Source organism: Pongo abelii, chromosome 1, assembly GCF_028885655.2.
Source record: "Pongo abelii isolate AG06213 chromosome 1, NHGRI_mPonAbe1-v2.0_pri, whole genome shotgun sequence".
NCBI classification, from domain to species: Eukaryota; Metazoa; Chordata; class Mammalia; order Primates; family Hominidae; genus Pongo; species Pongo abelii.
The window spans coordinates 26,211,497-26,227,675 of record NC_071985.2 but is presented as its reverse complement, the minus strand read 5'-3'; the positions used below and the strand labels follow the sequence as shown (position 1 = coordinate 26,227,675).

The 16,179-nt window shown below is 47.9% G+C and overlaps 1 protein-coding gene across 7 annotated transcripts in view; it reads right to left on the bottom strand.

Moving 5' to 3' along the window:
* Window positions 1-509: 509 nt before the first annotated feature.
* Window positions 510-16,179, bottom strand: part of SUSD4 (sushi domain containing 4) — a 146,419-nt gene continuing 130,749 nt past the window's right edge. For 5 of the 7 annotated variants that reach the window (XM_054525499.2, XM_054525471.1, XM_054525489.2 and 2 more), the window contains 4 exons: window positions 8,867-9,058; window positions 7,261-7,405; window positions 2,928-3,310; window positions 510-1,900 (listed from right to left, as the gene is read on the bottom strand). In XM_054525499.2, the coding sequence (XP_054381474.1) occupies window positions 1,872-1,900; window positions 2,928-3,310; window positions 7,261-7,405; window positions 8,867-9,058 (749 nt within the window). In that variant the 3' untranslated portion in view covers window positions 510-1,871. 7 annotated transcript variants of the gene reach the window in all.

Here is a 16,179-nt window from a genome sequence, read left to right as displayed (position 1 = left end):
CTCTTTTCCCTTTCTGCCATGAGTGGAAACACCCTAAAGCTCTCATCAGAAGCAGATGCTAGTGCCATGCTTCCTGTACAGCCTGCAGAGCTGTGAGCCAGGTACACCTTTTTTCTTTATGCATTACCCAGCCTCAGATATTCTTTATAGCAACATAAGTGGACTAAGACACTGTGCTACCTGTCTTCCCAAGTGCTGCAGGCTGGAGAGGCAACCCTGTACTTGGTCTGCCGGTCAGGCAGCTTGATGTTGCTGCTGTCTACATCGTAGGGGAGAATATCAGAGATAGCCCCTCATGCCTCTTCTGAACTGCCTGGTAGAAAATGAGGCACTTGCCCAGTGGTCTCTGAGACAACCTCCATTTAGAAGGTGAGCACTGCCTGTGTGTTATCTCCTTCCATCTCTGTTCTTAATCTTACATTGAACCCCATCATCCATGATCACTGTCACCACCCCACTCCTGCCCACCCGACTCTACTGCACTATTAAAGTCAAGCTTCAAACTGTCATTTTCTTTTAATTTTTAATCAGTCTGTGTCAAGAAGAAACAGGACTTGATCAAGCTTCCAGCCCTCACCGCTCTATCAGCATAGCAACTTTAAGGATCAGAGTTTTGTTTACATTTGTCTAAAATCAAGAGAAGGAAAGGAATCAACTCCACAGATCAACATGTATTTGAAGAGACACTTCAGGACACTTCGGGAAATTTTTTAATCAATCAGTTTCTTAGGAACAACACCCAGTGGGCACGATGAGACCCTCAAAGTAGGAATGCAGGAATGATAGGCAGGTGAGGTGGCTGAGCTATCTGGGCTGGGAGGCCAGCCTCCTGGAATCTTAGGACAAAAAAAAGGGGGAAAAATCCAACCTCACACTTCTTTTGAAGGTCAGATATGTTTACAGAAACAATTTCTGTTTTGGAAAATAAACGTATGGTTCAATTTGGGGCTGGGGGTAACAATGACAATTGTCAACTAGAGAGAGGCTCATGATTCTGAGATAAATGTTAAGTGGAGTCTTTTTAAAATGCTGAAACAAAACATTACCTCGGTTACTGTCTCCATCATGAGATGTATTTGAACACATTCTGACCATGTGTAAAAACCACCAGATTTACCCAATGCCCTGGATCCATGTGCCACACCATGAATACAAACACTGATGATATGTTACCAGAAGACAGCACAGAGTTCATGAGCTCTACTTTGTGAAGAAACTTCCAGAAAGCAGAGTCTGCCCATCTTTCCTTTCCCTTCTCACTGGAACTGCCACATCCTGCTTTCGTCTTGCTTCGAGTAGAGTTGTCTGGATGAAGGAAGATTCTCCAAATGTCACACAAGGACCTTTCCTTTGGGAGCTGGTCCCTCACTGAGGGTGCAGGAGGCTCTGCTGTTCTTCCAGCATCTCAACACAAACTTTCTGCAGAGGCTGACCCATCCAAATTTGGAGTCTGGAGACAGTTTGAAGCAGATGTTAGAAGCAAATTTACATGATGTGACATGCTTTCAGAGGGGGTGGGGGGTACTTGCCAGTCAATGGGATGCGTGATGATTTGGTGGGATGTGCGTGGAATTGTCCCATGTTCCACAGCACGATACACATTTAACACCTCCATCCAAGACCGCGCAAGGGCTTCCCCGCTGCCCCTGGTTCCCCATGGGTCTTGGCGAATCCTCAAATCTCATTTAAAAGCACTGCCATTGCAGTTTGTCAGCCTCACTGTGGAGCCTGAGATGCACAATGTGAACTGCGGTCCCCATGTAGATAAGTTAGACATTTTGCCCCCAAGCTCTATCCTTCTGTGACCTCACTCCAAGATACAAGGTCCTTTCCCCAAAGGAGCAGGAGAGTCATCTGGATCTTGCCCCATATTAGGGATCTTCTTCCATTAGAGGAATCTCTGTAAAAGAAGGGACGGTTATTAGCTTAACATAACCAGAAAACACCATGACGATCTGGAATTATATGCCTCATTAAAATATCTACAGTTTCTCAAATTAGTGAGGAGAAGAAAATGTTAAGTTCCACATACCAGTTAATAACCAAATAAATCAACCTCCTATACAACACCTTTCTGTAACAATTGTTTTTTGCCAGGAAACAATTATGATCTTATTTCCAGTTCATAAAAATAAAATGTTAGATTTTAACCATAGGCCCTAATGGTCATATAAGCCAGAAAGTTGCAAATTCAAGTACAGAAAGGCAGCCTGGTTTGCAGAAAAGGAACACTGTGGTGGCCCAGGAGACCTCTGTTTCCATGCCATTCCTGCCATTTACTCTCAATATAAGCCAAATTAGTGCTCTCATTTGCAAAGCGGCGCTGGGGCTCCCCTTCTGTAGGAAACAGAAACCTAATCAATCTGACACATTTTCCTTATTTTACCATGAAACTACCCTTCCTTGTGACAGGTACACATGCATCTTTTACTTCACATCTGGTAAAAATAACTTCTATGTACACAGAACTCTGGGGCTAGAACACACTGCTGGGCCGTAGTGCGTGCCTCTGGATCCTTCCTCCTGGCATGTATGTGCCATCTTGTCCCTAAGCCCCACTTCCAGGAGTCCTATCTAATTAAGGAATAAAGAAGAAAAACATTCCAGATCATACAGACACTACAAAAATGAAGCACCGGCCACTGTTGCCTTTCTACTCTGGATGGCTCAGTGCCTTTTGGTGCCTCTTGAAATTTCCATTAATGGGCTCATTACTTGCAAGATGATGATCATTCCTTACAATAATTGGCCTTGCCCAAGGCCTCTACATGGAGAGAGAGCATGAAGCAATTTATGCTGAGTGAGAGGTAAACAGATTGATTCGACTCTGTGCTGGGGGGTGGAGCATGCGTAGCAAGGAGCTGGCTTGAAGATGCTGGTGCGGAGGTGTTTGCAGGTGTGGCTTGGGCCCTGGGGCAAGCACTTACCATCTGCAATGTCGATGCCTGGGCTGGTGGATGCCACCTCCTCTGCCGTGCTGGCAATTGTGTCAGGGTTGTCCGAAGCAGGGTGGGTGCTCTCTTGGCACCTGGGAGGTGAATACAGACTTTGGAGCAGCTCAGAAGAGCCTGAGACGCTGTCACAGGTTTCTGACTCCCCTGGGCCTGTGTCCGTGTCCCCTGAGCCGGGGTATGCTGGGGGGCTCTGGTCGTCCACGGGTAAGGGGCAGCCCTGGCCCACAGAGGCCATGTACCCGGGGCCTAAGGCACTCAAGCCACCACTCACAGCCTCGTCATAGGACGGGAGCATGACGGGCACGCCGTCTACCACCACAAAGTCAGGGTCACTGCTGGAACTCCGGGGAGGCCCCCTGTGTAAAGGAAAGAAGTGTCGACATGTGAGAGCCATGCCACTCTGGGGATGAGGCTACCCACGCTCCCTCCTGCACTCGGGGTCCTCAGGACCCACGATGGGCAGCAGAGTCCCGTATGGAGGATAATATGGAAGAACCAGCCTCCTTTCAGGGACTCCTCTGGAAGATGATGCTGCCATCCCGGCTGCCCGTGCTCCGGAGAGAGGAGGTTTTCTTTTTGTCACTCTCTCGTGTCCTCCTGCCTCTGGGCCTTACTATCTCCTCATGCTTTTTCCCTTGCTCCTTTGACCTGTGGGCTTTGGCCTTCTGGCCATAAGCTCATGGGGCAGGGGACAACATAACCCTTTCTAACAGAGCATCCCAGTGCACCTCTGCAGTGTCCTGTAGGATGGGATTGAAAGTGGAATAGCACTGTTAAAAGTATAGAAAATAGGTCAGGTGTGGTGGCTCACACCTGCAATCCCAGCACTTTGGGAGGTTTTGCTTGAGCCCAGGAGTTTGAGACCAGCCTGGGCAACATAGTGAAACCCTGTCTATACAAAAAATACAAATGTTAGCCATGTGTGGTGGCACGTGCCTGTAGCCCCAGCTATTCAGAAGGCTAAGGCAGGAGGATCCCTGGAGCCCAGGAGTTTGAGGCTGCAGTGAGCCATGATCGCACCACTGCACTCCAGCCTGGGTAACAGAGCGAGACCTTGTCTCATAAAAAACAAACAAACAAACAAAAAACAGTAACTGTGGACCCTCAGTGCCCAGACGGACTAGCTGGCCCTATGCTCATCATGTTTCTTTGCTGTTTTCTGCTGTAGTATAAAAATCACTACCTTTTAGTCTAGATAGAAAAAAAAAAAAAGAAAAACTTAGGAAAGAAGGAAAAAAAAGGAAAGCTGTGAGCACTATGTCACTACCCCGTTCAAGCTGCGCAGGCTCACCGCCACCTCCTGACCCCCCGCCACTCTTCTAAGCAAGGCCCGGGTTGCTGGTGTGAGGGCTCCAGGAGCGGCGGCAAAGTGAGTCTGCATGTCTGCAGGGCTCCCTCACGTGGGTGCGCACACAGTTCCTGGCCTGCTCCCTTTGCTTCTCAGCACTCTGCACATTCAACACTGCCTGATTGGAGTCCGGGGCATCTGACGTCACAGCCTGGGCTCTGTGTGACCCCCACACTCTGCTCCTGGCCTCAAGAGGAACCCAGGGTGGCTAATAAGTAGCCAATGGAACTTGGTTTCTTCCTTTTCTCTTTTTTTTTTTTTTTTTTTTGAGATAGAGTCTCACTCTGTCACCCAGGCTGGAGTGCAGGGGCATGATCTGGGCTCACTGAAACCTCCACCTCCCGGGCTCATGTGATTCTCCTGCCTCAGCCTCCCGAGTAGCTGGGATTACAGGCATGCGCCACCACCCCCAGCTAATTTTTGTATTTTTAGGAGAGACAAGGTTTCACCATGTTAGCCAGGCTGGTCTTGAACTCCTGACCTCAGGTGATCCAACTGCCTCGGACTCCCAGAGTGCTGGGATTACAGACGTGAGCCACTGTGCCTGGCCGGAACTTGGTTTCTTATTGTCTCTGCTGGGAACTGGTGCTGAGGGAGGAGGCCAAAGGTAAAATATCAGGAAGAGAAGACCCAGCTGGGCGGGCAGACCCTGAATCTCTGAGTGCTGGCGGCAGGGGCTCTAAATCCAAGAAGATGAAACGTCTGGGGGTGGAGGGGAAGCATAGGCTGTGTGTCTCTCTAATGCTCAAGTCCACTGACTTTTTGAAACACCTTGCAAAGGCTTGGAGATTATGGTGGTGGACTCCTTGTCCCACAGCTCTTAAAGACTGCCCAGAGAGGGCGGGAGACCACCAAGACCATGCTCTTCAGGGGGCAGGAGGCAAGAAGCAGGAGGAAAGGAGGAGCTTGCTCCGAGCCAGACTGCTCTCCCTCCACAGCCACCACTAGTTACTGCTTCCTTGACAATGACACTCGCTTCCTCTCCGGCCACTTCACTGTCTTGTGCTGCCCTCCTCTTCTCACTCAGGACTCCCTGCCTCCTCACCATCCCTGGCAACTCCACGTTGTCTAGGCCAAGGTGAGCAGACGCCTCTCTTCTCCATTTCTCACCCTAACAGTCCACACCCAGGCTACAGCTCCCACGATCTGGCTGCTTCCCCTCCACGTGTCCCCGCCATGCCACTCAGCTCCCATACACCCCTCGTCAACATCCCTGCAGGCTCTACTCTTGTGGAACCTGGAGAAAAAAAGTCCACTCTTGGTTTGCCCTTGAGATTCTTGTCATGTATTTGGATTCATGTCATGTATTTGAAGCCAACCTCCCCAAAACAACTCAAGAATAATATAAGATGAAAGACTCAAGGGCTGAAGAACATCAAGTGAAAGGGTTTCGAGAACATTTTGAAAACATCTTAATATTTAGTGGATATCCTGGAAACTTTTCTTCCAAGAATATGTAGAAAAATAGCTCTGTGGGCCCTTTTAAAGTACTTGAATGCACTATCAATCACAGCCTTGCGGGTTGGCTTTCTCTTTGTAATCCTTAGGCCTTCTTGAGATACTGTAATTGCTCAATGATAGAACACGGTCCCTTGATGAATATATAATAATGTGGAAGACAGAGAGTGGATGGCAGGTTGGAGAGGAAGGAAGGTTTCAGCATCTTAGCAAGAGCTTGCTGTGGCACCAGGATGGCACTGACACACCTCTGGGCCTGGGGAGGGATGCAGGTGACACCCACATCTAGCACACATTTGTGGCTGGGGAAAGAGGGATGCGCCTGACAGGTTGTGACCATAGGGGGTCCCTGCTGTCAGGCAGGGGAGAATTGCTAAGTGAGGGAGGCCGCCCTGTGGGGTGTGAGGTTGAAGGCAAAGGCGGGCAGGTGCTGTCTCCAGCAGCTCTGCCCACTTCCTTCACTCCTCTCACAGCTGGGAGGTGTGAGAGACACACTGCATTTTCCTGGAGGGAAGAGAGAAGTGGTTAATTCCAGGAGCCTCCTCCTCCATGAGCAGTAGTCCCTTTTTCAGGTACATATGACTCTGGGGACTAGGCTGTCTCTGTGGGCAAAAAACAAACGCCCTTTTCTGAAGCATTAGGTTCTGAAATGAGAAGACTCCGACATGGCCACAAAAGGCAAGGAAAAGACAGCTTGTATCAGTGGCCCCTGGCTAGTGTTCTGCAGTGTTTTGCTGTCCTCACCTCCTCTTCTCAATGTTCATAAACTTATGCTTTTGCTTTCTAAACTACTTCTCCCTCCAGGAACAATGATTTGCCAGCAGTAGTGCTGGATGGCTCTTCTTTGTTCCTAAGGGCGCTGGTGCAGTCCTCTTTGGTGGTGACGACTTGAGGCTGAAGGTACCAATCTGAGCTGATTGGTGCAGCTGAGAAGGGTGCAGAAGCGCCTTCCACATGTCCCACTCCAGGGGTTCAGATAAGACTTCATGGTAGACTCTCACTAGCCCTTTCCTGATTCCTCCTGGAATCAGAAAAGTCTTTTGTCCTTCCTGAGGCTTCTCAATGCATAACACTTTTGTTGACACACCTCTGACCTGTGTCCCAGTCAGCTGTGTGCGTGTCTTACCCGCCCTATAGACTGAGCTGTGTGGTGCCTCACTCCAGGGCCGCATGCAGGGGGACCACAGTGGGAATGGTGCCTCTGGGTGGAGAAGTCCACAGCCTGCAGCCCTAACTCTGTGATCCCATCGCTAGCCCCCCATGATGCCCACCTGCGAATGGTCTACTGCAGGAAGGAGGGAGAGAGGTAGGAAAGAAAGAAAGAGGAAAATGAGGTCTGTCTCCAGCTTGGTGCTCAAAACATCCCAGAACATTGTTTTTGCTCTCTCCTGTTTCCCTTTAGAGCTTCAACTTTTCACTCATCATGTTCTCTCTGCTGCTGCTAAGGGTGGCTGCATTGAGTCAGACCTTGAGCCACAGCTGCCAAGACATGAAACTGACCTGGGGGGAAAGTGGGCCTTGAACTTGGTCTGGAACATCCTGGCCAGGATGACGAGCAGCAGCACCAGCAGCACACTGGTTGCCGTGAACGCCACAATCTTCCACGTGGTCAGGAGGGTCTCATGGGTGCTGGGCCATGTTTGCTCTGCGTGAGGGAGAACAAAGCTGTACGTGAGGCTCCCAGACCGAGAGAGGTCCCAAGGTTCCCCGTGGGCTCATTTGCTGGATTCATCTGGCACAAGAGATGCCTGCAAGGTGCCTCTGACCCCCAGGGCTCGGCAGAGATACCATGTGCCCCTGCAGCTCACGTAAATTGCATCAGGATCCACCCAACACTAAAAACCTGTCTCCAGCATGGGCTCTGCCAGGTTGCAGACCTGCATGCTCACATTCCAGTCCCAGGTGCAGGTCTGGCACAGGCTTAAATAATGCATCTCCCTCTTGAGAACAAAGGTGGGCATCCCTCTTGCCTGGAGAAGTTGCTCCGAAATGGACCAAGGGCTGGGGGAGTGGGAAGCTGGGCCCTTTGTGAATGTTCTGGGATATGCTGTGGGGTTGGGTAAAGCAAGAAACAGAGGGTAAAGGGGACCCCTGTTCCACAGCTCTCATGCTCTACCACCTCTGGCCATCAACTGCCTGTCAGGTCAGGGGCAGCAAGAGCAGACCCTTCCAGAAGAGACTCTTATCCTTTGGGCACAGGCCACCCTGTCTCTTAGATGTCTCCCTGCCTTGTCATGCCCACCCCCTTAGACACTGTCTCTGCACTTCTCCCCTCGCTTGCTCACAGGATCATGTGTGCGCCTCCAGAGACCTGGCATTAACAAGCGCTTCCTTGTGTCCAGGGGAAAGGCATGCAGTCATCAGCACTGCTCAGGGCAGCATCCCCAGCCTGGAAAGGGCTGGGGAGAGTGGGAAGGAGACAGTGGGTGTGTGCTGGTGCCCCAGTCTCTATCCTGTGGTCACTACCCCGGTGCACTGAGGCCAGTGGGGAAGGTGGTTTGCAAGTAAGTCATTTGCTTTTAACTATGAAGCCCTGAAGCTTGCAAATGGCCTATAGTTTTACAAGCGAGAGCAGGTGTTACCCACAGTATCATTTGTATTCTGATATGTGTCCTTGAGTGGAAGAGAAAGGTAAAGTTATGTGTCACTTGGGTCCAAGGCAATGCATGTAATTCTGGTCACACCCATAGGCCTGTGTCCTTACCAGTGGAAAGGGACAAGGCTGGGAGAAAAAAGAGTGCGGAGACTGGAGGTCCTTTCATGGACGCTAGGGATCTAGGGACCCTGTTTAGAGGGTCAGCTTTTTAAGCTGGGAATGGACAGGTTAATACTCCCCACCCTCTGAACGGGGTCCCTAGGCCCCTAGCATCCATGGAAGGACCTCCAGCAGACAGGTTAATACTCTTGACCCTCTGAACAGGACCTACAAGCATCTGGCACAGAGCCCAACAGCAGCCCCATCGACCTGCAATGATATGTTTCGATATCCTGTTCCTGACACTGGGTGTGGGAGGAGAGATACAGCTTGGTACATAACCACCACCCACTATATGCAGATGGTCCAAGGAGGGTCCTTCTCCTCCAAGGGTGAGGACTTCAATCTTACCTGATTTGATGCAGTAGACTTGATACGAAGGAAACCACTCTCCATACTGGCAGGTGATATACTTGTAGTCGCTGGTAAGGCTGTAGCCGGGATCGCAGTAAAACTCCACCACGGTTCCGTGGTTGTAGCGCTCACAAGGCCGCGGGTGGCAGACGAAATCTCCGTGACTCACCATTGGAGGTAGTGGACAGACTTGGGCAGTAGGGGAGAATAAAAGTTTGAGAACCACATGCTCACCTTTGTCTGAAGCCCTTAAGACAAAGAATGGCCTAGGAGAACTCAGTTAAAAATGTGCTTATGGATTAATCACCAGGCTACTGAGTTGCATTAGAGATGGTCTCTTTTTTAGTATTTCATGGAAGGCGGAATGGAAGCCTGCTCTAATATTCTGAGCACGTGCCGTTGTGACACTGCATTGTGAAGTACATCGTAAAAGAGAGGTTCGTTTTACAATGCAAAGAGTATGCCTATTTAATAAAGAGTATTAAGCTACTGTATTAATAATGCATGCTATTATGTGCCAGACAACCCAGTAAATAAAATTAAGATATTTCCGGACAAAATCTTTACTGAAAGGCATAGTTAATCCCAAGCCTGTTTCTGTGACCACAGTAGTAATTTGGGTCTATTAAAATCACAGGGCTGTGTCCCTAACCTGATCCCCTACAGCCCTGCTGAGGCTTGGCCAATGACGAACATGGAGCGGTTCTTCTAGCTCTGCTTGCAGAGCCAGGGCACAGCCTCTAGAGCAACCAGAGTTAGGTGCCTTGGGCATAAGGCTTGGTTCTGCCACCAACACCACACTGTGTGACCTTAAGCAGATCCCTTAACCTCTTTGAGCCTTGATTTTTCTCCTCTGTCAAATGGAAGCTTATTCTACCCTAGGATGATGCCTTAGGGTTCTGACTCGAATATTCCATCATGTTAGGGGAAGAAAAAGTTGTTTTTAGTGTCTTTAGTATCTTGGTACTGCATTCGAGGTTGCAAGGTAAGAGTGGTTCCATCTCTGTCACCACAAAGACGGCTTCAGTGGGAGTTCGGTGCTTTTTATGCCACAAGGAGCTCGTTCTTGGATGAGGACTCAGAAATAAACAGTGCTGCCACTTAAACATTCTTCAAGAAACAGTCGAACCACAGATTCGATCAGTGCCAACTTCAAACCCACACTCATGGAAACCAGTAAGAACTCTGACCAAAAAAAAAAAAAAACCAAAATGAAAAAGTTAACTTTTGATTCCCTTCCTTGGGGTAACCAAACACCCTGGCCAGTGCAAAACAGGCACTGCCCGCCATACAGGCCAGAAGAGGTGCCCTCTCCACACTGGCCACTGAAACTACTCACTGGCAGCAGCGGGTGCCACTTGGAAAACAAGATGGCCCTCCCTGCAGAGCAGGCCACCCTGCTGGAGGTGTCCTGAGGCGTGTGAAGCAGGGTTGGAGGCACACTACAGGCACTCTCTAGTCCTGCAAACAACACTGAAGTGTAGATCTTGTTGGTTCTTTCAGGGAAGGGGAAACGGAAACTCACAGAAGCAACTAGAGGAGTGAGTAGAAGCCCAGGCATGCTCTAGACAGGCCTAGGTCTGAATTCCGGCTGAACTACTCACCAGCCGAGTGACCCTAAACCAATCCCTGTGCATCTTTGAGCTTCAGGTCCTCAGCTGTACAACAAGAGTCTCTGAGGGCTATCTTGAGAAACGCTGGTGAGGGCTTAGTTCAGAGCTGACAAACTGTGATTATTCAGGGAAAACCAGGACTTGAGTATCTAAAGAGATGGAATTTAACGAGGTGATGGCAAAGTGGAGAAGACAGCAGGAACACCCCAAGATTAGTGAGAGCAGGGAGCCACTACCACTCCTGGGCTGGTGGGATGAAGGGGTCTCATTGCTGGGGTCCCTAGTGGAAGGTGGAACCATGGAGGTCTATCCCGCGGGAACTGGAGCCCGGGGAAACCCAGACCCTGCTGGAGATATCCCCAGGGCAGGAACAGTGAGTGAGAAGTAGCCTGGTTCTCCACCCGCCCACCCTCCAGGCTCCCTCTGGACAAAGCCAGTTGGGAGCCAGGTGACAAGGGGGTCTGGGGAACAGGGTCTGCGGCGGACAGCCTGTCTAGATCTGGTGCAGTGCAGAGAAGGTCCAGGGCAGATCTGAGGCTGGCAGGCCCAGGATGTGCTCAGTAAATGGTGGCTGTCAGGTGGCTGCTGTGAGCATCCCACAGGTGGACACTGGCAGAGACAGGCTTTGAGCTCTGACTCTGAGGCCCAGGAGCTTTCTACTGCCCTGCCTCAGGGTCTCTCCTGGGCTGGCAAATGCAGTCACACAACCCCTTGCATTTCCACAAACAGGGGCTCTTTTCAAGTTTGCTACCACCAGGGTGCTCTGGGAGCATCTCCAGGAAATAAAGCAGAAGGAAGCAAAGGGAAGGACAGCTGATGAGGAAGAGGGAGAGAGAAAAAGGCACTGGCCACGTTGAACTGGTCCTGGGAGATCCAGGGATGTGGCCGTAAGGGCTCTTCTCTCCTTGGAGGCCCTCCTCCGTGCTGCTTCTCCTCTACTCAATTCCTGGTTCTTCCCACAAGGAAGAGGTCTCCAGTGGCCCCGGGACTGCCTGGGGGCCCCCTTCCCTGCACTGCTGGAGCGTTCCCCAGCACTGTTGTACGCTCAGGAGGCCGGCATCTTCTCTGGGACAGGAGCACCTTTCCGTGGTCAAGAGTATGGCAAGTGTCCATTGACAGATGAATGGATAAAGAAAATATAGGCAATATATACCACAGAATATTATTCAGCCTTAAAAAAGAAGGAAATCCTGCTATTTAGGACACAATGGAGAAATCTGGAGGACATTCTGCTAAGTGAAATAAACCAGGCACAGAAAGACAGATACTGCATAATTTCACTTATAGGTGAAATCTAAAAAAGTTGAATACATAAAAACGGGGAGCAGAATGGTGGTTACCAGGGCCGGGGAGGTGGAGGGAATCGGAAGATGTAGGTCAAAGGGTAAAAGGGTGCAGTTCCATAGGATGAAGTCCAGAGCTCTGATGTATAGTATCCAGACTCCAGTTAATAATACTGTATTATACACTGGAAATTCACTAAGAGAGTAGATTTCAGGAAATGGATTATGTTAACTTACTTGACTGTAATAATCATTTCACTGTAGATGTATCTCAAAACCACGTTGTACACCTTAAATATCTAACATTTTTATGAAAGAGAAAAAGAGGTACACAGAGCAGGAAGGCACTTCTCCTCAAAGGCTCTCTAAGCAAGCCCCTGAGGGCCACTGTAGGATTAGAAAATTACCAAAACTGTTTTCAAAGCACAGAAAACGTTATGAAAGAGCCCACATAAATGTATGCAAGTTTGTTATCAGCAGCATTTTTTTCTCACTGGGCCTGAAGGATGAACGACTGTTCAAATCATTGCATTCACCCTGAGGCAAATGGTCCCATGGTGTGCTCAAGAATTTCTGTACCGTACAGATCAACCATTTAATCAATCATTTAATGAGCAAAGGCAGGCAGCATGGAGTGGCATATAGGGGCTTGGGCTGTGGAGTTACCCAAATTTGTGTTCAAACCTCAGCTCTACCACTGATGAGCTTCAGGGTGTTAGGCAGATTGTTTGACTTCTTGGGGTCTTAGCTTTCCCATCTGTCTAATGAGTGAAACAATTCCCAACTCCTCCAGTTGTTGAGAGGATTTGAAGATGTATGAAAACCGCATAACACAAAGGTCAGGGACACAGTAGGCACTTAATAAATAATAGCTATTAGTATCACTGGTGTCCAAACTTGCTGGGGTTCCCATGCTGCCCTTCCCGTACTGGGGCACTACCAGGCTCCTTATGCAATTAGGATACCTGGGATTGCACCAGGGAAGCCCCAAACATTCAGAGAATGTGAACACATCTCATCACCACATTTTCTCAGAGGCCAGATAAAAACCATCTATTGTAGAGGCTTTAACTCTGAGACTGTCATAATCTGCTGGTAATGGAGATGCATTTTCCCCTTAAGTAGAAACATTTATCTTCACACCTTGTAGTGTTTGTAATGATTCCACCTGGCAGACCATTAGCTTCGCTGTAAAGGAAACCCCATGTGGTGTGGTGAGGGTAGAGGGTGGGAGCGTTTCTTTTAACTTGGAAGGAAACAACAACAAAAGTATTATTAATTATAAACTTAGGGAGGCTTATTTAAAAATTCCAATATAAAAATACCCATGGCTTAGGAGACTTCCACCTCTCACCCAACACAGCCTCTCACTATGGGGCTCGACTGAGTACTGCTACTGTCTCCTCTCTACACCTTCCCTAACAGACATACAATTCCACACAGACAGACAGACAGACGGATGGACACACTCCCACACCCAGAGGCCTCAGACACATGGCAAACAGCCCCGTGAACAACGGCCACATGGTTGGCGTTTGAAATAACCTGTGTGTTCCTAGAAATTCCGGTGAGTAAAAGTGGACCGGGCTATGGCACTTTTTTCTGTTCTTATCTTAGAACTCCTTTAGGCTCAGCCTGTGACTCATATCAGTTGCTAGTTCTAAGGGAAACACACCCAGGGAAAACCTGTGGGTGGCATGAACAAAGATCCTTCTGCAACTCCATTTTTCTTAATGTTTCTTACTTTAGACATTATTAGCAACAGGGCTTTTGTGAGGCTTGGAGTCTGCACATTCAGTGGTTACAGGCAGAATCCAAGAAAGGCTCTGCTGACACTCAGCCAGAAACGGATGATTCCTGTCCCCGAGGCGTGAAGTCTCTGTTCCTTGTTTCATGAGAGGGTTACGGCTCTTTTCAGACTAGCTGGAAAATTCCTACCTACCCAAAAGGCAGTAGAGTCCAGTTTTTACCATATTTAGTCTCTTATGGAACTTCCCAGAGGTGGGCTACATGTGGGGAGGCGGGACCAAAGGATGGGGTGCTGAGGCATGGGACCTGAAGTCTTCCCTGTGTTGGCCAAGAATGGCCTGAGCTGGGCTGGATGGGGCTGCTATAAGACTGCAATTTCCCCAAATAAGCCTTCCCTCATTGTCCAGCCTCCTTTCAATTTAGTGTCCTTTCCTCACCCTCCCTCTGGCTATTCCCTCCTATGCAGATTTAATTCCAACACAAACACCAGCCTCTTTGGGAAGCCTTCCCTGAGTGCACAGGCAGTGATCCTGGAGTTCCTGGGCACTTTGTGCATTTTACATGCCTAATACTTGTACAGATTCATAAACTCTTTGAGAGCAGGGGCCGTGTCTCTAGAGTTTTTCTAACTCCTGTAGCAGCCAGCATGATTCTTGATAAACATTTGCTATTTGAGTGAATGGAAATGTCAAAGTTTTCACAATAAGCCAGAGGTGGTTCCCTGTCCGCTTCTCTCCTGTTGGCAATGAGCTGCAATATTCATGCTGTGTCTGGTCTCGTTTTTCAGTGGGGGAAAAAAGGTGAGACATGATAATAGTTTTATCATAGCCTCATGGCTTCACCCGACGGACACCACACACAAGGATTTGTGTCCATTTTAGGGATGTCTTAGTGAAGTGAAATAGAGCTTTGCCAGTCCCAACTCTGAGATACACACTAAAATAAAGAGGCCAACGTTTCTAACACCTTCAAAACAATGCCAGTTGGTTCTTCCCTTGATGCACTAACAGGTGTGCAGATCATGGTGAAATACGGTATAGGATAAAATGGAATGTTTAATTCAAACATCCTTTATTGCAGGAGAACAACATTTAGAACAGAGATGTGGTGGTGCTAGTTGAGGAACAGGTAGGTGCTGGGGTGGGAGAGGACTTTAACACAGGCAAAAATAAAGCACAGCAGCTGCCAACCTGATGTGTGGGAAATAAAGGACAGGGAAAAGATGTTCAGGTCTTCCTCCTGAAAAAAAGAAGTGTAAATATGAAAACATAAGAAGACTATTTCTCTTGATTGAAAAAAAAAAAACCTAAAGCCCTTTTCTTTCTAAAAAAATAAAGACTTTATTTTTAAGAGCAGTTTTAGGTTCACAGCAATATTGAGCAGAAGGTACAGGAAGTTCCCGTATACTCCCTGCTCCCACGCATGCACAGCCTCCCCCATTATCCACATCCCCACCAGAGTGGTGCATTTGTTACTGCTGATGAACCTACATTGACATATCATTATCACTCAGAGTCCAGAGTTTACATTAGGGTTCACTCTTGGTGTTGTATATTCTATGGGTTTGGATAAATGTGTAGTGACTTGTATCCACCATTCAAGTATCATGCAGAGTAGTTTCACTGCTCCCCCAAATCCTCTGTGCTCTGCCTGTTCATTGCCCCACCCACCCACCAAACCCCCAGCAATCACTGATTGTTTTGCTGTCGTCATAGTTTTGTCTTTTCCAAAATGTCACATAGTTGGAATAGGACAGTATATAGCCCTTTGAGATTGGTATCTTTCATTTAGTAATATGCATTTAAAGTTTCTTCATGTCTTTTCATGGTTTGAAGGTTAATTTATTTTTAGTGCTAAATAAGATTCCATTTCTGGATGTACCATGGTTTATTTATCCATTCACCTACTGAAGGACATCTTGGTTGCTTCTAAGTTTTGGCAATTATGAATAAAGCTGCTATAACATTTGTGTGCAGGTTTTGGTGTGGACATAAGTTTTCAGTTTCTTTGAGTAAATACCAAGGAGAAGGATTGCTGGATCATGTAAGAATATATTTAGTTTTGTAAGAAGCCATCAAACTGTCTTCCAAAGTGGTTATATCCCTTTGCATTCCTGCCAGCAACAAATGAGAGTTCCTGTTGCTGCACATCCTCTTCAGCATTTCAGTTTGTAAGTGTTCCAGATTTTGGTCATTTTAATAGGTAACTAGTGATCTCTCTTGTTTTAATTTGCATTTCCTGATGACATATGACTTGAAGCATCTTTTCATATGCTTGTTTGCCATCTGTATATCTTCGATGGTGTTAAGGTCTTTGGAACATTTTAAAATCAGGTTGTTTGTGTTCTTGTCGTAGACTTTTAATAGTTCTTTGAATATTCTGGATAATAGTCCTTTATCAGATGTGCCTTTTGCAAATATTTTCTACAAGTGTGTGGCTTGTCTTCTCATTCTGTTAACATTGTCTTTTGCAGAACAGAAGTTGTTAATTTTAATGAAGTCCAACTTATCAATTATTTCCTTCACGCATCATGCCACTGGTGTATCTAAAAAGACATCGCCATACACAGGTCATCTGGATTTTCTCCCATGTTATACTCTAAGAGTTTTACAGTTCTGCATTTTACATTTAGGTATATGATCTATTTTGAGTTAATTTTATGGAA